The 24,523-nt window shown below is 30.0% G+C and overlaps 4 protein-coding genes and 1 pseudogene across 4 annotated transcripts, besides 1 other annotated feature; 4 read left to right on the plus strand and 1 right to left on the minus strand.

Annotated features, from left to right (window-relative positions):
* Positions 1 to 1,243: 1,243 nt before the first annotated feature.
* PKNH_0622900 (Plasmodium exported protein (PHIST), unknown function) lies at positions 1,244 to 2,251 on the minus strand (the record flags this gene model as incomplete). Its single annotated transcript, XM_002261864.2, has 2 exons — positions 1,244 to 1,897; positions 2,105 to 2,251. 2 exons carry the CDS (start codon positions 2,249 to 2,251, stop codon positions 1,244 to 1,246), a joined length of 801 nt encoding a protein of 266 aa, XP_002261900.2.
* A 3,853-nt stretch (positions 2,252 to 6,104) lies between these two features.
* Positions 6,105 to 8,441, plus strand: PKNH_0623000 (Plasmodium exported protein, unknown function; the record flags this gene model as incomplete). The annotated part of the gene is made up of 2 exons (XM_002261865.1): positions 6,105 to 6,305; positions 6,513 to 8,441. 2 exons carry the CDS (start codon positions 6,105 to 6,107, stop codon positions 8,439 to 8,441), a joined length of 2,130 nt encoding a protein of 709 aa, XP_002261901.1.
* Positions 8,442 to 12,137: 3,696 nt separating this feature from the next.
* Positions 12,138 to 13,210, plus strand: PKNH_0623100 (Plasmodium exported protein, unknown function; the record flags this gene model as incomplete). The annotated part of the gene is made up of 2 exons (XM_039113743.1): positions 12,138 to 12,335; positions 12,608 to 13,210. 2 exons carry the CDS (start codon positions 12,138 to 12,140, stop codon positions 13,208 to 13,210), a joined length of 801 nt encoding a protein of 266 aa, XP_038969549.1.
* A 1,101-nt stretch (positions 13,211 to 14,311) lies between these two features.
* On the plus strand, positions 14,312 to 15,244 carry PKNH_0623150 (annotated as a pseudogene).
* Positions 14,312 to 15,244: a sequence feature (Plasmodium exported protein, unknown function, pseudogene).
* Positions 15,245 to 18,436: 3,192 nt separating this feature from the next.
* On the plus strand, positions 18,437 to 23,998 carry PKNH_0623200 (Plasmodium exported protein, unknown function; the record flags this gene model as incomplete). The annotated part of the gene is made up of 2 exons (XM_039113745.1): positions 18,437 to 18,637; positions 18,962 to 23,998. The coding sequence occupies 2 exons, from the start codon at positions 18,437 to 18,439 to the stop codon at positions 23,996 to 23,998; spliced, it is 5,238 nt and encodes a 1,745-aa protein (XP_038969550.1).
* Positions 23,999 to 24,523: the final 525 nt, after the last annotated feature.

Consider the following 24,523-nt stretch of genomic DNA (forward strand, 5'->3'; position numbering starts at 1 on the left):
TAGGCAATTTATCCTGAAAAGGTTAAACGTTTTTACTATCAAGTGGAAAATGAAATATGACAAATGAGGTGTCCGTCTATTATGTTTGCTTGAGAGATACACAAATGTGTTCTATGCATATGTCCATATATTATTGCATATTAAGAACAGAATGCATATGTGCTTAGTTCTCAGGCAATTTATAAAGAAGTTGTGTTCTGTCCATAAGTACTTCTTCAGTATTATTAGGGGTTAAAAAAATATTTAAGGTAAAGTATAATCTTCTTGTCAAAGTTACATTTATAAGTTCGTAATTATACACAATAGTTTTTTTTTTTTTTTTTTTTTTTTTTTATTAAGGAGAGTAGAGGGAATTTCATTTACGAGGATGTAAAACGAACGAACCAGGAAGAGTAATTGTCATCAGGGCGTGTAAAGTTAGTTTTGGCTTGTTCAGATGATGCGCTGCGCCTTTTGTTGTAGCCTCTTTGAAAAGGAGTCCGCGTTAAAAATGCAAAAGGGTCGCATTAAAAATGGGCACAATAATAATGGTAAAATAATTAATATATCAAATAGTGCTATGTGAACATATAAGTAGTGAGAAAAAAAAAAATCTGTATTGTACTATTGTAATGTACAGCACGTAATACTCCTCACCTTGATGCATACTGCATACAGGTAAACGCATTTTGACAAATATGTATAGGCCACAAATATGTACTCCATTTATTGGCAAGTGTAAAGGAATGAGTTTTTTTTAAACGCGTGTTTATTTGGGGGGGCAAATGATATGCCTAAATTTTGTGTGCAAACATATTATTACATCACTGCATCATCAGATGATGGTCATACAAGAAGAAATATAATACATAATGTATAGTATAACACTTAGGTTCAGTCCCCCAACCAATCCAGCCAGGCAGGTGCCGATGGTCATACGGTCTACATATTACATGAGGAACGAAATAGAAAACTAAAAAAAAGAAAACAAAACAAAAAACAGTTTTCCTTATGCACATTATATGCGACTGACGCATCGAGCGAATCTATGTGTCAAACTACCATGTACATACCAAAAAATTATGTGCTCTTCACTTGTACCTTGGTTTAGTATTTTTAAAAGGTGGTCTTTTTGCAACGTTTTGAATATACATCAACAGGCAAAGCATAGAGCGGAAAAGTGGCAAGCGTTCTTATGTTAACTTATTACAATTCATATGCAAAGAGGCGTCATTTTACTATAAATTTTGTTCTCTGACAAATTTCAATTTTTTCCTTTTGTTTTCTTCAATGTACCACTTTGTAAAGCTTCTTTCAATTCGGCGTAGGCTACTTCTTCATGTTCCTTGATAAAGTCGTTCCATGCATTCATGGAATCTTCCAAAAATTTGGTGAAATCACTTGTTGAGCAAATCTTACTTTCTTTTAAAAATCTTTTAAAGCCACCATCATCATCCTTATCTGATAGTTTTATAAGTTCCTTTCCAAGTTTTTTATATAGATGCGACCGACATTTATTTTGAAAACATTTATCTTGTTTACAATTGGCTGCTAACATATGAGTTGCCACATTTAAGCGTTCAATAAGATCCTTAAAAATTGATACATGATCATTGTATAAAGTTGAATACCATTTGAACATGTCTTCTTCTGTTATATGGGGGTGGCACGATTTTAGTCTATCCTTCATTTCATCTGTAAGTTCCACACGACGGCATGATCTCTCTAAATAATCTTCCACTGTTTCACCGGGTAATGGTTTGTTGTTCTTTTTTTGGCACCCTTGATTTGGGGCATGTTGTCTTACTTGTGGACCGCATGTGGTAAGCATAATTCTTTGACCCAGGGACCTTATTGTTCGATGATTTAGACGCAGGTAAGGAATGGCATGATTATCGCTTTCATATGTGAAGATATTCTACAAAGGAATGTATAAGGGATTGTACAACATGTTGCAGTTTTCTCATGTAATTTAGCATGCATTATTATGCAGGATTATAGAACATGCATGCCGAGAAAATAAGCGTTCTATTTGGTAAGAAGGCTCGCCCCCACATTATGAGTCTATGCAAATAATCACATATCCACTTTGTCCACTACACAGTGCGATTTCGATATCACTCACCAATAGTAGGATATATAAAAGGGCGAAAAACGATGCACCAAAGAAGGCTCTGGTTCGTACGCTATAACTGGAGAAACCTTCGTTTTTCGCGTTTTGCCTGGCATACTCAGATGCATTTCTACTTGCTCGTGACTTGGGGAGCACCATGTTTTCGGTTAATAATTGAAATACAAAATGAGGAAATAGCGAAATAACGTTATTTAAAGTGAAGCATATACAAAGAGCTAATATATTATATATATATATATACGTAGCATTCCTTTCGGATAAAAAGAAGTTTTTATAATTGCGCGAATAAAACTTGGTTTCTTTAACCTATCTGTTAAACGTTGCATGTACACTTTACCGTTCTATGTGATAGAAATATTTCATTACATGCATATATATATATATATATATCTAATACGGACGCCCTTTTTTGGAGGGTAAAAAAATTGTTTAACAGAAAAATGGTGTTTAGAACAAAGCTACCAATGGAAAAAATAGAAGTACTAGCCAAGGAGCTAAATTGACAAAGAAAATGAATTCATCAAAATATTCGTGGTATAAATGCCAGCCCCTAAGTGACAAAAAATTCTTTCAAATGATATTATAAAAATAATATACATGGATGGTGTTAAAACTTTCGTTGAACTAATTAATAATTGGTTGCCGAAACGCATAATATATTAATTCAAGACAATCATTTATATGAATTTATATATAGTGCCACATATATATACATTTCGGACTGCATATATATTAACCTCTATACCATGCTAGTGCGCAGTTCGCTACGATTTTTGCACTATACAGGATTGTTTATTAAATAACGTGAAGCGAAATGAATAGCAGACCTTATTAAAAAAAATTTTTTGAGCCTAATGTTCTCGCACGTTTATGTTGGGTTATTGTTTTCGGTTTTTTCAAAATTTCTACAGTGTTCTTCTTTTTTTTTGTGATAATAAAATCATGTTTTATTTAAGTATATAATTAGAAGCCAATAAAAATATGGCAAATGTTTCCTTTGCATAAGAGGTAAAAAAGTGCGTTGCCTTTTATGGGAAAAATAAAGTCGAAACGGAAAGGGTAAAGTGCTTTTTAATTATAAAATTAGTTTGCTCCTGTAACTTCATTTTTATGTAATATCAATGTTATGTTATGTTATGTTATGTTATGTTATGTTATGTTATGTTATGTTATGTTATGTTATGTTATGTTATGTTATGTTATGTTATGTTATGTTATGTTATGTTATGTTATGTTATGTTATGTTATGTTTTTTTTTTTTTTTTTTTTTTTTTTTTACTACATTACCGACCTTTGTTTTATAAGTGACATAATGCTAATTCTGTGTTTGTATGAACTTTTACTTAATTTTATATACAGGCGCTTTTTAACCCATCTTGAAATATTCGTTCTCATAATTTTTACAGTGATAGGGAAAGAGAGAGGGGAATGTTCTCCTCTTGTAACTTCTTTTGGTGTTCACCCTGTTCCGAAAGTGTTCCTTTTAATTTTAAGAATTAAAGGGGGATTATTTTATTTTATTTTTATTTTGGGCTTTATTTTTTGTTAGATAGGTTAATACAAATGTTGAGGAAAAATATACCTTCTGTGGATGATATAATAGAAGGAAATTAGAGCTTCTATGTAGATAGATAATATAGTGGAAAAGAGAAAAAATGAATAAAAAAAAATCACAGCAATGTAGTTATTTTTTTTGTAGACGTTTTGGTGTATTCATAAGTAGTAGTAATTTTCCCTGTGTAGACGTAACGATGTGCATCTTTTAACGTGGAACTATAAAACTGTTAGGTTATTATGTAGCTACTTAACCCCACGAGTGCGCACATCTTATGTAGGTAAAAGTGATTCATACATTAGAAACGTATATTTCTATTTTCTATTTATTTACGAGAGCAGGAATTCTCTTTTATTAAGGTGCAATTAATAGCACCGTGCCTTACTTACAGGGTAGTAAGCACCTATCTATAGTACACATATAAGGTAGAGAATAATGCACTCATGGTGTGTTGTGCGTAAAAGGGGGAAAGAAACCTAATAATTTAGACGTGCCAATTTGTTCCTAAGAGCTTATTTCTACATTCCAGGAAATCTATGTTAGCGAAAGAAAAGAAGTTCGCTTAACACTTGCATTAGCGGAGTTTAGACAGGATTGATGAAAAAGTCAATGCCGAAGGACAAAAAAAATAAAATAAATAAAATAAAATAAATAATCGAAGGAACAAATTGCATATGTTGATTATTTATTATATATTATGTGTCACTCTGAACCGTTTAAATTTTTCTTATTGCCAAAAAAAAAAAAAAAAAATACATTGCAAAATTGCGAGCATTTTTCCAGTGCTTCATTTACATGAGCACTTGAGGAAAATAGCACATTACAAAATAATGTAACTAATAGTGTAGCGAAATGAATAATACAAATAATTTCTCAGTTTAACATTATAAAATAAATGAAGAATTATATTTATACGAAATGTTCTTACAAAAATACTCTTCCAATCATATCATTATGATAATTGTTATCATTCTGGTGGGTCTTAAGAGAAAAAACATAATAATATACACAATTTTTTGGGAGGTTAATTAAGCGGAAGATTTCTAATGAGGGCACAATTGAACTAAATGTATGGCTGTGCAATGCGGTTAAGGTTAAAGATGGAGGAAGAAGAAAGTGCTAAAGGGGGGGGTCTAAAATGGGGGCTTCCCCATGGACACACTTATGTGCATGTGATTATATATATACATATATACATATATACATATATACATATATACATATAATAGGATATATGTATGTATAAAATGCTTAATAGCGACGAATTTACTTTTTCTCGTTTTTTCCGGTTTATATTTTACGATGTTATCCATTTCACCTGCGCGCTGAATTCGCGTGAAGATGCCTTCGCTAGGAGAAAATGGACTCGCTGTCCTTTTGAGCCTACTTTTTGATGGGATCATTTCTACGGTTTCTTTTCCCAACTAATTTGTAATCATCCATAAATATTATGCATCGGAGAAAAGGAAGAAGTATAGAAAATGTAGTAGAATAGAATAACTTACAGTAGCCGCAGCGCATTGCGGCTATATTGGTTCACGCTACTCTATTGGGTCCATTTATCAGGGGCTTATTACACAGCACTGAGCTCATTTTATTTTACCGTAGCGTATGTACCACATTTATATATGTGCATGCAGCTAGTCCAGTTTTTAAGATTACTCTTCCCATGAGCATGTGCTCCATTACCCTTCTTTCATGAAGCAGAAAATATAATGTAGTTTTAACATTAAAGGATTTATTGCACACAAGAATATGTGGCGATGCTTAACTTCCTGAGGTTGGCTAGGTGCTAATAATACCCTTTTACTTTATGGATGTAATATCCTTACACACTATTGGTATTCTAATTTTTTTTAATACGGCGTGGTATGTAAGCTCTTCTTCGAATATATATTACGCATGAAAGAGCATAGGGGTCACATCGTATCTACACGTAAGTGTTGAGGGGATTTTAATTTATATCCCCCAAGGAGGAGCTCCCTGAAGAGCTATTCCTTCATGTACTCAGGCACCCCCCAATTCACGAAACAGTTAACCAATTAACGAATTAGCGGTTTCACCCACTCATCGTCAGGACTAACCAAATTATTTTTTTTGAATTTACACGAAATTTCACGGATACATATTCAGTTTTACCATTCGTATATTTTTTCTGAGGAGTGTACTTGTGCGTAATGATAAATTCTTTATTGTTATTGTGTAGGTAATTTTTACTTCTCAAAATATTTCATGAAAATATTTCGATTTAACTGTTCGAATGTGCAAGGTATTTTTATAATTTTTCTTGAAATAATATTATTTTGAAAAAAATATATTAAAGGTATTTTTGCTCTCTTTCGCGAATGATCTATAAATTAAGAGGCGGAAGGAAGAAAAATAGAAATAACTGAAACAATTATATTTATAGTTAATTTTTCCTTTCTGAAAGTGAATATGTTTGGGAAGAAATATAAAATGTTACATAAAATGTCGAAACATGGGAAAAAGGAAAATTCACCAGAGAATTCTATAACTGCTGATATTGAAACGTTTAAGAAATCTGAGCGTAAAGGTGTACTAAATAAATGTTTTTTCCTCCTTAATATTTTTATTGTTTCATTTTTAATATGGAATTTACAGAACCCTAATAGTAGTGTAAGACCAGAATAGCATTTCTCTTCTTCAGCGCTCGTCTGTTTGGGTGTTTCTCCGGTTTTTACACTTATTGAACAGATTTTGTGTGTGTGTAAAACCCGGCATTGTACGATAAGCTAGTGAATATAGCACCTGTGTGTTTATATTTATGTACTTTTTAGACTTGATCAATGTACCTCCATTTTTTTTTTTTTTTTTTTTTTTTAGTGCACCTCTGATGAATCGTGCGTTTCCAGTAATGTTGTGCGGATGAATCCCCTGAGCAATGGTAATCGAGTGTTACTGGAAACTGAGCAAATCGATAGAATGAGCTATGATGATAATTCTGCGGTGAGTTCTCCTGGTCAACAACACTTCAGAGGGAGTAATATAAAACCGGATTTCAGCAAATTAGGAACGGAATTAAATGGCAACGAGGAAAGAATGAATGAGGAAATGAACACAAATCACAAGACAGAGAAGACGAATTTTAAGGACCACTTTCCAAAAGAGGAAAAGAGAACAAATCAAAATAATGGAGAGGAAAATACAAATATTTATAATGATGTTCAAGACATTTATAACGCATATAATAATGTGAACAATGATTTGAATTCCTCCCAGGGGAATGAGCCTTTTATTTCCAATACAAATAAAGCAAATGTGGACAGGGAGGGAAACTACGATAAGGAAGAGGGAGAAAATGAAAGCGGTAGCAATGAACCCAAGGAACAGGATGATTTAGGTAAGGATGAGGAGGGCGATGAAGACGGCATGGAGGAAGATAAGAAAGAGGAGAACGGAGAAGATAAGGAAGGAGACCAAGGAAAGGATGAGGGAAAAGAGGACAACAGGGAAGATGATAAGGACGATAAGGATAAGGGTAAAAAGGATAAGGATGACGATGACGATGATGACAATGATGATGACGACAACGACGAAGAAGATGATGGTAGTGACGATGATAATAATGATGATGATGATGAAAGAAAAAAAGCAAAAGATGAAGAAGAATTTGCAGGAAAGAACTGCGTAAAAGGTGGGTGTCTATTTATGGATGATAATACAGAAAATAAAGGATGTACTTTTAAGGATAACTGCCGAAAAAAGGATGACTCTACAGTAAAAAGTGAATGTCCATGTAAAGACAAGTCTGTAGAAAAAGAGCAATGTACCGAATCAGGCGAATGTTCAAAAAATTATGGATGTGCCTTTAAAGAGCAGAAGAAGGGAAATGAAGGACATCTACGTAAAGATAAGTTTGCAGGAAAAGATTCTGGCGAATTCGAAAGATGCCCATTTACTGGTATATGTTTAAAAAAGTATCGATGTTCATCCAAAGATAATGATGCAGAAAAAGAAGATTGTGCGAAAAAAACGGGATGCCCCTATATGAAGCAAGTATGCTCCGGAAAAAAAGAGTGCCCATTTAAAGCTCAAAATTCTGAGAGTGACAAATGTGCCGGAAAAAAAGAGTGCCCATTTAAAGCCCAAAATACTGAAAGTGACAAATGTGCCGGAAAAAAAGAGTGCCCATTTAAAGCCCAAAATACTGAAAGTGACAAATGTGCCGGAAAAAAAGAGTGCCCATTTAAAGCCCAAAATTCTGAAAGTGATAAATGTGCCGGAAAAAAAGAGTGTCCATTTAAAACTCAAAATACTGAAAGTGACAAATGTGCTGGAAAAAAAGAGTGTCCATTTAAAGCTCAAAATTCTGAGAGTGACAAATGTGCCGGAAAAAAAGAGTGTCCATTTAAAGCCCAAAATACTGAAAGTGATAAATGTGCCGGAAAAAAAGAGTGTCCATTTAAAGCCCAAAATTCTGAAAGTAACAAATGTGCCGGAAAAAAAGAGTGTCCATTTAAAGCCCAAAATTCTGAAAGTAACAAATGTGCCGGAAAAAAGGAGTGTCCATTTAAAGCTCAAAATTCTGAGAGTGACAAATGTGCCGGAAAAAAAGAGTGCCCATTTAAAGCTCAAAATTCTGAGAGTGACAAATGTGCCGGAAAAAAAGAGTGCCCATTTAAAACTCAAAATTCTGAAAGTAACAAATGTGCCGGAAAAAAAGAGTGCCCATTTAAAGCCCAAAATTCTGAAAGTAACAAATGTGCCGGAAAAAAAGAGTGTCCATTTAAAGGAGGGTGTGAAAAAAAATGACGACAAATTCGATAAGGGTAAAGAAATGGAGAAGGGGGGAAATATATTAAAAGAAGTAGATTTAATTTTTTTGGTACACAGAAATAAACTCGGTTGAAGAAATGCTAAAGAAAGGGGATGATTTAAAGGAAAAATTAGCTAATGAAGATGATCATTTTAATAATGAATGGAATATGAATGTGCGTTTTAATGGATAAGCTTTTTTCCTTAATGAATGAAAGATTTGAAGAATTAATAAATGGATGAATCCTTGAGGACAAAAGGTTTATTTTAGATGGTTTTATACCTAAAGGAATAAATTCACATAATGCGGTTTACCGTATATGCTATATTTTTGTTGCATATAGAAATTAGGCTATTTTAGGGAAAGAGTATATTTACTTAAAATATCTATGACATTAGCTAACTTTTTATTTCATTGAAACGCTTTATTTTGTGTACATCTTATTAATTTTAAAATTAACGCGTTGTTCCATGGTCGTACACGTTTCCATTTTATATATTTTTTACTTGTATTAACGATGCGCAATTTTTGTCTATAGGTTCTTATCAGTTTTTTAATTTATGTACATATATATATATATATATATACATACATATGCTGATAACACATGTTGCATGTTGCATGATCTCGTTAATGTCTGATGTTTATAATTTAGTTACACTAAATTATCGGTAATAGCATATAATTAAAATTTAAAGAAATGCAAAGGAATGTTCTATTTTTATTTTTATTCCACGTGACTCTTGAACGCTTGCATCCAGCTTTAAATTGAAATGAATGTTAATTAGAATACAGAACTTCTGTATTCTGTTATTCACAAATTAAGAAATTAATTATGCAAAATGAAGCAAAGAAAAATAGCTAAATCGAATGTGCAAACATTGAAGAATGTTGTTCGCTACACTTTCTTCATTTTCACCATTTCCTTCAAGCTGTTTATGTTAATGTGTGCAAAAAAAATGTGTGCAGGTTTAGCCACAACTCTGTAATTATTTGGAACGTTGTATATATCGTTCCTTGTAAGTTAGATGTAAGGAAGGAGCCTACAGCGTTATGTAAACAAAATATAAAGAGACAAAAACTGTTTAATGTATAAAATTATTGCTTTTCCGTAATTAACCATTGCACGAACAATGTGTTCTGCAAAATTGAAGCTAAGATATGCACCAGTATTACGCTAATTTATATATAATGTTTCCATACATTCTAATATCCTTCCACGGGTAATATTTTTTGGAAACCTTTTTTTTTTTTTTTCTAAAGTATTTTAATCAAAATGACAACATTTCAAAGTACTATTATTAGCCACAGTAAAATATTTTTTTTACACGAAGAAAGATATGACAAGAAAGCATATTTTTCTATATTTAATTTTTTTGTAAGTATTTTTTTTTCGAATTTTCCTTATTCTGTTGTTCTATTTTTTAGCGTATATATGATCGAAGTAGGGTTGATGAATTTCCATAAAAATGGAGGATAAGAGAACTGTAAAAAAAATTATGTTAGCATTGTGTAATCATAAAGAAGGAACTCGTTAAATAATTTTTCATTCTTATAATTTGGACAATCAGATGAGGGCACACAGAAATGTGTTATTTTCCTTTTAGTGTACTGCTTGTCCTGAGTTGTAACTTGTGTATATGATTACAATATGCGCTCCCTAGCAAGTTGCCTTTATAGATAATAAACAGATTATGGCCTCGCTGTCCTTGAATTAAGTTCAAATCAATAATCCATAATTACAAAATTAAGAGTTTTTCGCGATTACTTATATTAGCATGTGATGTGCTAATATAACATTAGGGCATTTGGGGAAAAACATAACTGAAAATTCAGGGCCATCCAAACATTGATTTCATTCCAATTTAATCCTGTTAAAAATATGCTCGTTCGATCCAGGTACTATTTCCGTTCCACATTGATTTTCTCTTTTTTTAATAACAATACAAGTCAGCTGTGGAATAACCAATGAAATGCATCCTCTTTTCCCCTTTCTTTTTATTATTATTATTTTATTTTTTTTTTTTTTATATGAAAATTGCCGACCAGAACAAGTAGAATCTTAACAGAAAAAAGTCTTTTATGCGTGCATAATTTCGAATGACCACTTTCAGTACGATACTGATACTCAGTAACCATTTTTTGCGATTAGGAAATGATATCTTTACCTGCATGCAAAAGTGTTCTCTTAATTTTTCTTTGCTTAGGAATATAAAATATAGGTGAACGCGTATAGTTACTTATAGCTACAAATAATTAGGAAAACAAAGGAAAATCGCGAACGCTCTTATATTTAAAAAATGGAAACTTATTGGGAAAATAATAATTCTTAGAATATTTAGTTTTAGATTTTACGAAAATGTTACAAAAAAAAAATAAAATAAAATAATAATAATAAATAAAAATGATAATGGTACGAATTTTAAAACACATAAAAGAAATTATTTTGCTACTTGTGGAAACGTTATTCCGCCTTTACTTATGTTTCATCACTTCTCTCAAATCCCCTTTTCTCTTTATGTATTTTGCAAACTTTGGATAAGCTGTTGGAACCCATTGATTTCTTACAAATAGATTAAATTAACATTTTTATTATATTTATAATTATATTTTTTCTTTATTGTAAAAAAATGTTTGTAAAATTCCCTCGCCGTTTCTACCCCTAATTTGTTGTTTCACTGTTAAAAATAATCATTTTGCTAGGCTTCTATATAAAAGGAAAGAAAAACGAATTGCATGTATAAAGAAATACATATATATATATGAGCCTTTTTTACATATACACTTTTTATTTCCTTTGTTGTTTTGGGACCTATAAATAATTAAAAAATAGTACAGTATATATTTTTAATTTAACCTATTTAGAAGGGGAATATAACGCATATTTTCCTTCTTATTTGTAAAAAAATTTGTAATTATTCCATTTTACGTAACATGAAGATGTGTTGGTGTTAGTTGATTTCCTGCTATATATGCTTGAGGGGGTAAATTCCTAACACATACATAAGGGAAACACATGTTATATAAAGGAATTAATATATTTAGGCAATATGTACGGAGATATATATGGATGTAATATGTCGTTTCAGGTGACTTCTTTTATATATGTGGCAATGCATGCAATGTTTGACCACGCAACTTTATGAAGCTCAGGGGTTAGTAAAGAAATCCCCTCACCTTATTTAATGAATTTTTTTTTTTTAATATAAAGTTCGTTTTTTCACGTTTTAACAGTATATATTATTTTTCTATTTCATCTGTAATGTTTGTTTTACAATTACATTCATGAATATTTTATAATGCTTGCTATGTATTGTGTTATATATATGTGAGAGCCTACATATATAGCACATACAAATATATAAGGATATATTAACGCGAATGTTTATATGAATTGTATATGTGTACCTGCATATATATATATTTACGCGTAGCGTACCTTTTTGTTAACATATTAACAGAACACAATGAATTGTGTAATCCAATTAATCACATATATGTTTTAAACATATATTAATATAACTAAACAATGTTATTTTTCTAATTGTATTTGTAGTGTAGTTTATTTAGTAAACTTATTTAGGAATATATATTTTTTAAAAAATATTTATTCCTCCCCGCATCGCAACAATATTTATGTTGCTTAATAATGTACCGTAGATATTGCTAATTTGATCAAATAGAAAATAATTATGAAGAAATTTGATACAAATAATAGCAGATCTGAGAAGTTTAATGTACAGTGTAAGCACATAGTTAAAAGATTTTTAATTAAAGTTTTAGCGACTTTTACGAAATGTCAAATCTTGCCCAAATCAAGGAGGTTCCTATTTCTTTCTGAAATTTTTAACGCTACTGTTCTATTATGGATAATCTACTACTTCAGCAGTGTAAGAAAAACAAATGATATTCCTTACAAGTGTGTGTGTGTGTGCATATGTGTGTGTATGTTTGTTTGTTTGTTTGTTTGTTTGTTTTTGTTTTTTTTGTTCATCAACCTTTTGCCAGAAGGTTATGTTCTGCACCTTTCTTTTGGGAACATTTTGTTTTCCGTTATTTCATTTTTGTCCCCCGAATTTTTTTCCCCTAGCGAAATTTATTATCTTGACCATTACAGTTGCACTTTTGTACACGTTTTGATTTCGTGTTCTAATACTTTCAGTCGGCTGGCACTGTTGAAATATGGAGTACACAAGAAAATCACACGTGTGATTGGCTAATTTTGAAGCCCAATAGTAGATTGCTAAGTAACGAAGAAATTGAAACTAAGGAAAATAATGGATACTCAAGAAGAAATATTTCCCATTTGTTAGACTTAGACGAAGAGACCATTGAAGAACAATATGAATCATTGTTGTCGGAAGGTTTCGACAAGAATAGCATTAAATGGAAAATATTTGGGAAGTACACACCCAAAGTAAGAAAATTTGCCTACGAAATAAATAAAAATATTGATTTAGAATTAATGCGTGCATTAAAATCAGATTATTATTATGATGGAAATGATTTTGTTTCTGTAAAAGAATCAAAAACTAATCGGATAAAAGCGTTCTTTTATAAGAATAAAATATTTGTTCCACACGTCCTTCTTTTTTTGGGAGCAATTCTTGCTGTATTGTTGAAAGAACCAATTTCTGCTGCTTTGTTTGTTATTTTTCTGTTTTTATTAATAATATATTCTTTCATTAAAATACGAAAATGCACCTACATTATGGAGATGAACAGAAAATCAAGAAGTATGTATCTTGGTTTTATGGAGTATTAGGTTGTCACCTGTCTGACAAGTACCCTCTCCAGAATTATTATAATCATTGCAAGTCTACATTTAATACCATATTTTGAATACACTGAACACCTCATATATTTATCTGAAAATATATACGTGTGTGTGCATGTATATTTTCGCGCATTTTATATGTGAGGCATGAAATTTTAATCTTTTTTTATTATTTCTTAAAAGCCTTTTCAATACTATTGTGCGCGTTATTACCAAATTTAAATTCTTGAATTTGTGTTTTAAAGAACAAATCAAATTGTCAAGTTTGTTTAATTGACACAAATGAAGTGTATTTTTAATAAATCGTTGTTTTATTTTATTACACCATGTCTTATATGTTATATATTTTTATATTAAATTATATATATTATACACCTTTATTACATTCCACTATATATTCTTTTTATCCCGTTTTGTCTAATTATAACTGCATTTTTGTTATGTCAATTTTATGTAAAAAATTGATTTTGTTTTAAGTTTGATTTATTTGAAAAGTGTCTTTTTGGTTGTACGAATATTTAAACGAAAAAAGATTAAAATTTTTTGTTTTTGTATTCTTAATATTATTAAATAAATGGCTTTTTATGTATTTCTACACTTTAAATGGCGCAAAGGCGCTTTTTGTGTTGCTTTCAAAAAAATGCTACAATTCAAAAACTTTAAAAACTTGTAAATTTCCAATTAATATATTTACTTTTATATAAAATAATGCATTTTAATGAAATGTAAAATTTTCTGCTGGAAGAAATACCATGTTGTTCTATACGTTCTTCATTTACTAATAGTATGTTATTTACTTTTAATAATTAAAATTGGAAGAGGAAAGCAAATGTTCCATATTTGAGAATATACAAAATAAGCTGACGAAAAGTTACATGATAATGTTTTCATCACAAAATTAATAATAACATTTTTGAAATATTATTTGTCATACAGGAAGAGAAAATAAATCAAAATAATATAGCTATTGCAATAAAGTCTTTTGCATTATATTATTGTAGAGAGGAAAAAATGTTGCTTTTAAAAATATACCCAAGAATAAAAAAAAAAAAAAAAAAAAAAAAAGATAGATAGATAGAAAAAAGAAATATGTATAACCTTTTGTCCAAAATTTATATATTCTCCCTTTTTTTTAATATATCATAAATGGGAGAATTTTGACAATGTAAGTATAAAGGTCATGTTTGAAAATTTGCATATCTGTTTAATGTTGTTTTCTTACACCTGTAGTAATAATTTGCGTCTGTGCTTTAATTTTTCAGTTAAATGGTTATTCCTATATTATGAATAAAATATCTTTAAAATTTTATATTTTCAAAACTTTTAGGGGAATCCAGTTGGAAAGATGAGATTCCTCGATAAATCATTCACTGGAACGGTTGGACAATCACTTTTTTAAAGGCAACATATTGCATCAATGTGTCCTGATAATGTAACCCAAACGGGTGTGAAATGTTATGAAAATGTTTTTTTGGATCATTACGGTGGAGAAATGTATGATGAATCACCAACAGAAGATGGTGTTGGCGATTCGAACAGTAATATGTATTGCAACACAAATACTGAGATAGAGTAGACCTATGAAAAATTGATCGCCTCTAGATCAAAAAAATATGTACATAATAAATTACAAAGAATTAAAATTGGGGAAAATAAAATATTTTAATACTTATAGGCATAGTGGTAAATCGTTTATATAAAAATAGAAGACTGTTATTAAGAAGTTTATCATACACGTTGAATTAGAACTGTTAGACACTCTGAGTTTTGTAGCAGTTATCGCAATCCCTTTAAAATTAGAATAAAAAGGAAAAGGGGAAAAAATTGGAGTGTCCTGCATAAAATATAAAATATTTTCTCCAATAAGTAATTGGAACACTTCTTACGTTACTGTTATACATTTCCATCAAACTTGCTTTAATCAAAGGAGAGAACAGCTATCTTTATCGTAGCATATATTTTTGCTACACTACTGGATGCCAAAATATAGTAGACCATGCGGAAGGTAACCCAGAATTATAAAGAAATTTTAAGGTTAATTATATATTGGAAGGTGCCAATTTGCGTTATGAAAAATATATTTTTTTGTGTATTAACTGAATATGCTAATGTGTAGTGCCTAAGGCAGGGCACAAACAAGAAACAGTGCAAACATACTTTTACAGCTAATATGGCGAAGGTGATTTACGCTTTGAACATACCGCAACATGAGTTGGTTATTAATGATTTCCTGCCTTACCCCAATTAGACATATATATATTTCATTTTTATAAGTCTATTCATATATTCTTAAAAGTTTTTCCTTTCTTCTTTTACAAACATTTGTGCGAGTTATTACTCGAATTTATTCGCTTTAGCTGATTCGTGAAAATTCGATCGATATATATATGTGTACTAATATATACATGTATAGTGCATGATGTGAAATTTGGAATGTTCGAAAAATGTGTTCTTTGCTTTAATTACAAGAACTAATTTGAATTCCCAACTTTTACATGTGTTAATTTAAGTATAATGATTTGTGGCATATATTTGTTAACAGAGAGCATAATTCTTTTCATTTTTATTGCATTTTTCTGTATAGGCATTGGTTCGTTATCGGAATTGTGGGGAAGGTGAAACATATGGGTAAATCCGCATTTTGCAACGTATGTATATATGTGTGTTTTTCTTAAAAAAGGGGATGTCAATTATTTTATAGCCCGATTTTGTATAAAAATAATCACTGTAAAAATTATAATATATTGAGAAATGGCTTTTTCTAGATTCAATAATTCATTTAGTTTTCCTAAACTTTTATCTTCTTTTTTTCGCATGGGCTATGCGTGCACAGATTGTTCATATAAGCCCTGGTTTTATTTGCTATTTTTTAATCACAAATGGATATCCTTCCGAATAGTTAAATATAAAGTTGCCATATACTTGTGATCTAAGGCGCATATGCCTATCCGTACATATATATACACATGTGAAAAGTAGGGTAATGTATGTTGTGTAAATTTTTCTGCCCTGCCTTTGGAGAATATGGATCTGATGCTATCTGAGACCTAAGTAATGCTATAAAAGATTTGAGAAGTAAATGCAAGGAAAAACCCTGCCCTACGTCATGTTTCTGCTAATTAGTTATTTAATTTTATGATTCAGAAATTCTCATATTATTAAGGAAACATGCTACTTTGCGGGGTTCATCCTTTATACACAAAAATATATTAAAAATGTTAAAATTAAAGTTATAATGTGAATTCTGCAGAATAGTGGAAAATTATAGTTGCGAATAAAATTATTTTATTTATAAATCTATCTAATTTTGAGGAAACTAGGCGTTTATTCGAAAAATAGAATAACGAGTTACGTTATAGAAGAATGAAAACACAACACCATTGAAAAAAGGTTAATACGTGCATAAGCCAATTTAAAAGCGAATGAATTGTTCCCCTGACAGATGTGATTCATTATTTCGTTATATTGTAGATAATACATATACATATTATTTTAAATAAAAATGTTAGACAAAAATTAACGATTAACATATTTGTGATTTAGGGGGGCTCCCCTATCAGCGTAATTAATCTAATTATACATAACGGAAAAAAAAAAAGGGGAAAGAGGGTTGGAAAGTAGCTCATTTATGAACTGATTTTTATAGATGCATTGGTAAACTATATTAAATGTGTAAAAAGGGGATATACCACTTTTAATACTCAGCAGCGACGCATTGCACATGTATATATTTTTTTTCGATAATATTCAAAGTATATCTTTTAGAATATTAATATCGCCTTATGTTTTTGTTAAATGTGAAGCACCTGTTAAGCAGCCGTTTAAAATATAAAATGAGAAAAAGATGAAGGGAAGCGTAAAATTAAAAGTTCAATATGGGAACAGGAAAATAAAGGTTCCACTGAGGGTTCTTGTTTTTTAAGTAATTAAAAATGTTATAGTATAAATATTAAAATACATCCTATAATGTATAGTAGACAACAATGATCAAGGTGTAAAAATATGTTAGGAAACGCGATAATGGTTTGGAGTTATCCTAAAAAAAAGTTCCAATAAGAAGTATTTTTTTTTTTTTTAATAATAATATGGGAAGTTTCTTTTTTCTTTTTCTTTTTTTTTTTTTTAATTTACTTTACAAGCCTGTGCGCCAATTTTTTACGGGTAAATATGAAATTTACCCACGTTACAAGAGAAATTTATGTTCTTTAAAAGGACCTGTTATTAAATTAAAGATATAATCATATATCATAACAAAATGATTAATAAAAAAATTTGTGTTGGGATTTTTAATTATAGGATTATTAAATAAAACTATATTTTTTATTTTCTATTTTATGCTTCTTGTACTCCAAGAAAAAAAATTCTAAATTAATAATTGGTTGATATAAAAAATGGGCAGAATTAAAAAATATTTATATGTGTCTTCAATTATATATTTTTTATTTCCAAAGTAGTTTCTATTTAAATAACCTTGTAGTGTTTTTTTTTTCTTCTTATGGTAACCATAATATCATATGTTATAGAATTACAATTAAAACGAACTTTTACCAGGTAGGCAAAACAGCCGCATATAAAGGGAAAAAAAAAAAAAAAAAAAAAAAAAAAAAAGGGGTCCAGATTTTATTTTTCCTATGTTCTCCGCATGTATTGAATTATATATTATTTATTGTTGTTTGGAATAATTTTTTAAATCTTATTTATGTACAGAATATAATATTTTTTTTTATTTATGTAAGAAGAATAATTAAAAAAAAGGTTGAAATGGAAATTATTATAATTAATATTTTATTTTATGTCTTTAGTTACAGAAAAAAATTATTTAATAATAGGCTTGCATGTTATTTTTAGAAATAAAATATATCCCAATTTTTCTTTTTTTCCGATAATTTGTGAATAAGTTCTACAGAATAAAAATATGTTGTTTCATGAACATATAATTATAATTAATGATTTTATGTGTTATATATATTATTACATATTAATACGCTCGCGTTATCTATTTTAAGAATTAGTTTATGGAAATTCTTTTTTTTTTTTGCTATTATGGTTATTACATGCAGAAGGGGAATTTTCTTAGATTTAAAATCACTAGTTCCTTTAATGTACGTTAATTAGAATTTAATTAGATCTTATGCATTATGTGCTATATATTTATATTTACATTTAGTTAATGAAACTTACAATAAAATGTTTATAAATATAAAACAGTAAAGAATGACCAAGGGAAGATACAATCCTAAGACGATTGGGGATTATCGGAGAAACTATCAAATAGATAATAACTTATTTCTTGAGAATGAATCAGATTCTCAAACGGGGTGCCATATGCGTAACCAAAGAAATAGGTTCTTTTATTTTTTGCTCAAGACGTGTACATTTGTTGTTTTAGCATCAACATGGCAAAATTCCGATAAGGTAAACAGAACAGAACATTTTGCCTTTTAGCAGTTGTTATATGTCGTTGCACCGCATGCGTCTGTATGTGTATATAAATAAATAAATAAATAAATAAATAAATAAATAAATAAATAAATAAATAAATAAATAAATATATATATATATATATATATATATATATATATATATATATATATATATATATATATATATATATATATATATATGCATATACGCTGTGCAGCTCATAAAGGAACCTTCGCGTAAAGGTTATAAAACAAAAAAAGTGTGTTCATTTTTCACACATGTAACATGGTGAATTCCTTTCTCAATTTTTTATAGACGCATACTACCTCAACCTTTGGTGAATCATGGGTTAAGAGAAGGAGAGCAAATGAAATAGGCGTAAGGTTGGGAAGATTGCTAATTGGAGATACAAATATAAGCCTTGAGCCATGTTATGCTCTTTATGAAGACAGAGAAGCAGATGTGCTAGGAGAAAATTACCATTCTTCTAAAAAGCGTCCACAAGAAATATTCCTCCGTAGCAATTTTCAAAATAATTTAGATTATTCATTATACAATAATAAAGGTGTGGGAGAGAGTAACATGCAAGCTAGGGAAAATGGTAATAATAGTAGAAGTATGACGAGCGAGTCATTTGATTCGTTAAGTTTCTCTAACGATTTTCATCAAGCAAATGATGCTCCAAATGATAAAAATGAATTAGGAATAAGGTTTGACACCATGGAGCATTGCAGTAACTTTAAAGGCGATATTTATTACGGAAAACAGGATGAAAGTTCTGTAAATCGTTGCACTAACCTAGAAAATAGTGGGAGCAATGATAATAATAAAGGACATAATCCAAATTATAATTCTATGATAAATGCTGAGGAATCATTCCGTTCACCAAATGTTAGTAAAGCAGCTGGGTCAAGTAACCCAGGAGAAGGTGACCATATTTCTTCAGAACAACTGGGAGATTTAAAAAATTACAATAATTTTAAAGAAAATTGTGATGAAACACAGGACGATGAAGATTTTAAAGTGAATTATTCATCATTACAATTTGATTGCGGTGAAAGCAGAACACTTGATAATTTTAAATATAGTGGTAATATGAAGGAGGATGTACCATTTGATAATATGCAAGGTAGTAATAGGAGCTCAAGTAAACAATTTGAGGTACCAAGTGTTAATGTCAGTTTTGATAAATCTCACGATACGTTAAAGGAGTACAGTGATTTTAAAGATAAAGTTAATAAAATAAAAATGGATAGTGATTTTACGGAAGGCTTTTACTCATTAAAAGGAGTTAGTAATGTAAATGCATCTTTTGGTAAAATTACGGGTGACATTAATGGAGACGGAGAAATTAATAAAAATGATAATGTTTCTAGTGGCTGTAAGTTTGAACAAAATTATAAAGCATCATCCAATAATGAAGATTCGGAGAGGATATCTGATTTACTGAAGCATTACAACGATTTTAAGGGAGAAGCTAATGCAGAAACATTTGATGATAAATTTGAAAAGGGATATATGACATTAAATCCTGATGATGGGGTAAACACACAGGTGAAGCAACAAGGAGGAGATGCGAAGGAAGTTAATGAAATAACTGATGAATTGCCAAATGAAGATAATTTTGAAAATATATTTGAAAAATATAGGAGAGATAACCATTTTAAGAAGTTACACAGTTCATTAATGCGTACTGCCAACACGGAAAAGCATTTTGATAAAATTAATGATGATTATAATTATGATAAAAAATATGATATATTAAGATCTGGTGAAAGCGATGTTCATAATTCACAGGGCAAGCGAAACTCGGATGAAAATAATGACGATCATTATAAAGAAGATTTAGAGCAAATACTTAATTTATTGAAATATCATAATGCTTTTAAGGAACAAGTGAATGAAGATAAAATTGATAACGCTACTGAAAATGGGGTTAATATATTAACGAAGCACGATATTCCTAGAAATGGGGTACATCCGTCAAAAAGTGATTCACACGGTGGCAAAAAAAAAAGTGGAAATATGAATGGGAGGAATAATGCAAACAGACGATTTCAGGAATCGAGAATAGACCTAAACAGTTATAATAACCCAGTTAATAGATCCCCTAATGGTGGTAGAAATTATAAGAATCGAAATAATGGATATAGAAACTATGGAAGTAATGCTCAAAACCCATTGGATGTATTTAAAAACGAGCAAGATTATTCCAATGAAAACTTGCATATCTTTAACGGTATGAGCAAATTTGGAAAGGAAATTTACCCATCAAGGTTTCACGAAAACAATGATAATGAACAGCCAAAGGGATCGAAAACTGAAAATGATGAAAGCGACCATGGTGAATATGCAGATGATGAATATGAAGACGAGCATGTTGGAGGGGAATGTAGAAGGTATAATGAAGGTAAAAAACATGATTATGGTACCCAAGGTGTTTACAGATATTATGATAATCGTATAAATATTTTAAGACAGGACAAACTTGCTCCGGAATTCCAAAAATTAGAAGAATATAAAGATAATACTGAAGTAGTTACTACAATGCTCGAAAGTACGGGAAATTCTGAGGAACAATTCGGTGAGACTTTAAAAGATGTTGTAAATGTCGAGGAATCGTTAGATGTTACACCAGGAGATAATACAAATGCTATCGAACAATACGACGGTACTTTAAAAGACAATGTTAGTCTTAAGGAGCAACTTAATGTGTCAGAAGATCACCAAGATAACAAACAATTTGGTAAATCAAAAGATGAAGAGCGAGGCAGCATCGGATGTGACGAATTGGATGATGACAGAATTATATGTACACTTCGCAAATCAGAGTGTGGTGACGAAAGAAACCATGTAACTTATAAATCCAGAAAAATTGGTAACACAAACGACGGTGCAATTGATAGATCAAAAATGGCTGCTGACAAAAGGAACCATATAACAGAAAAATTAAAAAGGATTGATGACAGAGATAGTGATATCCATGATCACTCACGAAGTGGAGAGAGAAATAGCGATAAAAAGGGAGACACAAATGACAAAAAACGTAATGAAAAAAATAGTTTTATAGATGGTAACTCCAAAAATGATGACAACACTAGTGTTATATCCGATAAATCCATGGGTGATAGAAATAAAAAAAATTCACATACTTATAAAAAGGATAACGCTAAAGATAAAGGGAAGATCACTGAATTAATCAACACAGATAATTACCATAATAAACATTTGAATGATATAGAACTTATGGACGATTTTAATAGAATGTTTAATATTTTACAGAATTCTGTTGCTACAAAGGAAAGATTCGAAGCATTGGAACATTATGAGATGTTAAAAAAAGAGATCCTTAATATACAACTTGAAAAAGATTTTGAGCATGTAATTAATAAAATAGAGCATCGTACCTATAATAAAGGATCGTTATATGCACCAAAGGAGGAATATGGGAACTCATGTGATTCATCACGGGATGAAGATTACTTTGACAGTCAATATGATAGATTAATGTATAATGATAGGAATAGGAAAGTGTCTAATATGAAAAAGAAGGATAACTATTCTGATTGCCAATCCGATATATTAGGACGTAATAATAGAGATAAGAAAGAATTAAATATGGGTAAAGGAGGCAAACGTTACGAAGATACCGATTCCATTCGTGATCATTATAATTCGGAAATCCAATATAACGTATCAAAAAAGGAATGTAGCCTTAAAAAAAGTGTTGATAAATCAAACATTAATACTGATTATTATAATTATAGAAGTTCATTTGACGTTTCGAAAAATAATAAGCTGTCGAAGGCAAAGTCTGATAAATCAAAGGATGATGATATTTATTATGGTTCCAGGACGTCCCTTGGTGTAAGAGGTGATAGTAACAATGAAAAAAGAATTTTGAATAAAATAAGTGACCACGATAATTGTTATTATGGTTCTAAGTATACATCTATTTCTTCAAAAGTAAATAATGATGTGGCTAAGAAATGTTATAACAAATCACGCGGGACTACTGATAAGTGTGAAACTAGGAGCTTATATAGTGTATTAAGTAGAAATAGATCTAGGAGAAGTCTTGATAAAGGAGGTGCTCCTTCTAACTATTATAGTTCAAAGACTTTTTCTAATGAATCTAATGACAATAAGGTCGATAAGAATATTTCCTATAAAACAAACACGGTGTGCCATTCTGGAAAACAATTAAAAGTGTTAAGGGATGCTAAAGCGAGTTCAAAGGGAAGTGTAAATAAAATAAACAATGAAGAAAAGGGAAACGAAAAAAATAAAGTTGATTCCCACTTTATGACATCCTTTTATTCTTTAGAAGACTACCCCCTAGGTAAGTATAAGTCTTATAATTCATTAAAATCTGATCAGAGCAACTTAGATGATCTATATGACGAATTAGATGATGCTTACACACTGAATAAGCGATATCAGGCATTAAAATGCAGTAAAGAAGGATTCTATGTGCAAAATGATGATGTAAAATATGATGAAAAAAAATTTGGTACAGCTCAAAAGACAGTGGAAAGATGTGAAAAAGTTGGTAAAAAGAAATCCAATAAATCCAGAAAGAACGATAAGAAATGTCTGAAATCACGTAAAGAATCAGAAATGGATATTGATTTTTGGAAGTCATGTTACACCTTCAAACGTAGAAGTTTTGCTTCTAAAATATCGGACTTATTAGAACGAAATGATAAACCTATCGGGATAGAGGAAACATTCAGACATGATAGGAATTATAAAGATTCAAGTGATAAAGCGAAAAACAATAGAGAGAACCGTAATAGAAAATATGGTTATAGCGAAGGTAATAACAGAAGAGATGATAATGAAAGAAATCATAACAGAAGGAATGATATAAATGATAACTATGAAATGAGCTTAGTAAACATAAAAAGGAATAAAAAGAGCTCTATAAAAAAAGTATTTTCATATATAGGAAGAGATGAAGATGAACCCTCCAAATCAAGAAAGGTTAATGGGAAATTTTTGTTTTTAAGGATTTTAAAATTTATCAAAAAAATAGATTTCATGTTTGAATTAGAAATAATGAAATCAGTGAGATGTTCAATAGGGAGTGATACATTCTTGATTAAGCCAGAAACGAATTTAAATAAATTATTTTATTACACCAAGAAATGTAAAATATATTCTCCAGTTTTATTAACGTTAATATGTTTATTCATATTTTACCTAGCCAATTTACATAACGTAGTCCTTGGTATTGGTGTCATACTTCTGGGCATGATGCTTTATTATTCTTTGAAATTATTAAAGTGCCATAAAATGAGAGAAGTGTTTAGAACTTTTAGCGAAACCAATAAATTCAGAATAAGTTAGAATCACGAAAAAATGCTATTTTTAGAGGTCTTTAAATTTAATAACGTACAAATAGGATTGAATTGAAAATTCCGGTGTTTTCAAGAGGGGCTATATGTATATACACCTATGTATATAGGTGTTCATATTCACGTAATACGTTATAAGGTTTGACTTGTACCATTTATATATAGGTTCTTTTTTATTTTAAGTTTTTTTTTGTAGTTCAGTATACCTCTTTAATATAAATAGGTGATTTAATATGATGTTCATTTGAATTTATAAATATTGCATATGGCTATTAATTGGAATACATAATAAGTTGTTTGTTTCATTTCTACTACTATATATATATGTATATATATATGTATACATGTATATATGTAGCATGTGTATATTGCCTTTTAATTAACAGATTTCTTTTAAAACCTACTGATATTTTTCGTTTCTTAATTAATATAATAGAACGTTATTTTTTTTTTTTGTGTAATTAAATTAATATATTTTTCCATAGAAAATATGTTTATTTTGGTTTTTACTACTTAT

Source organism: Plasmodium knowlesi, assembly GCF_000006355.2.
Source record: "Plasmodium knowlesi strain H genome assembly, chromosome: 6".
Lineage (NCBI taxonomy): Eukaryota > Apicomplexa > Aconoidasida > Haemosporida > Plasmodiidae > Plasmodium > Plasmodium knowlesi.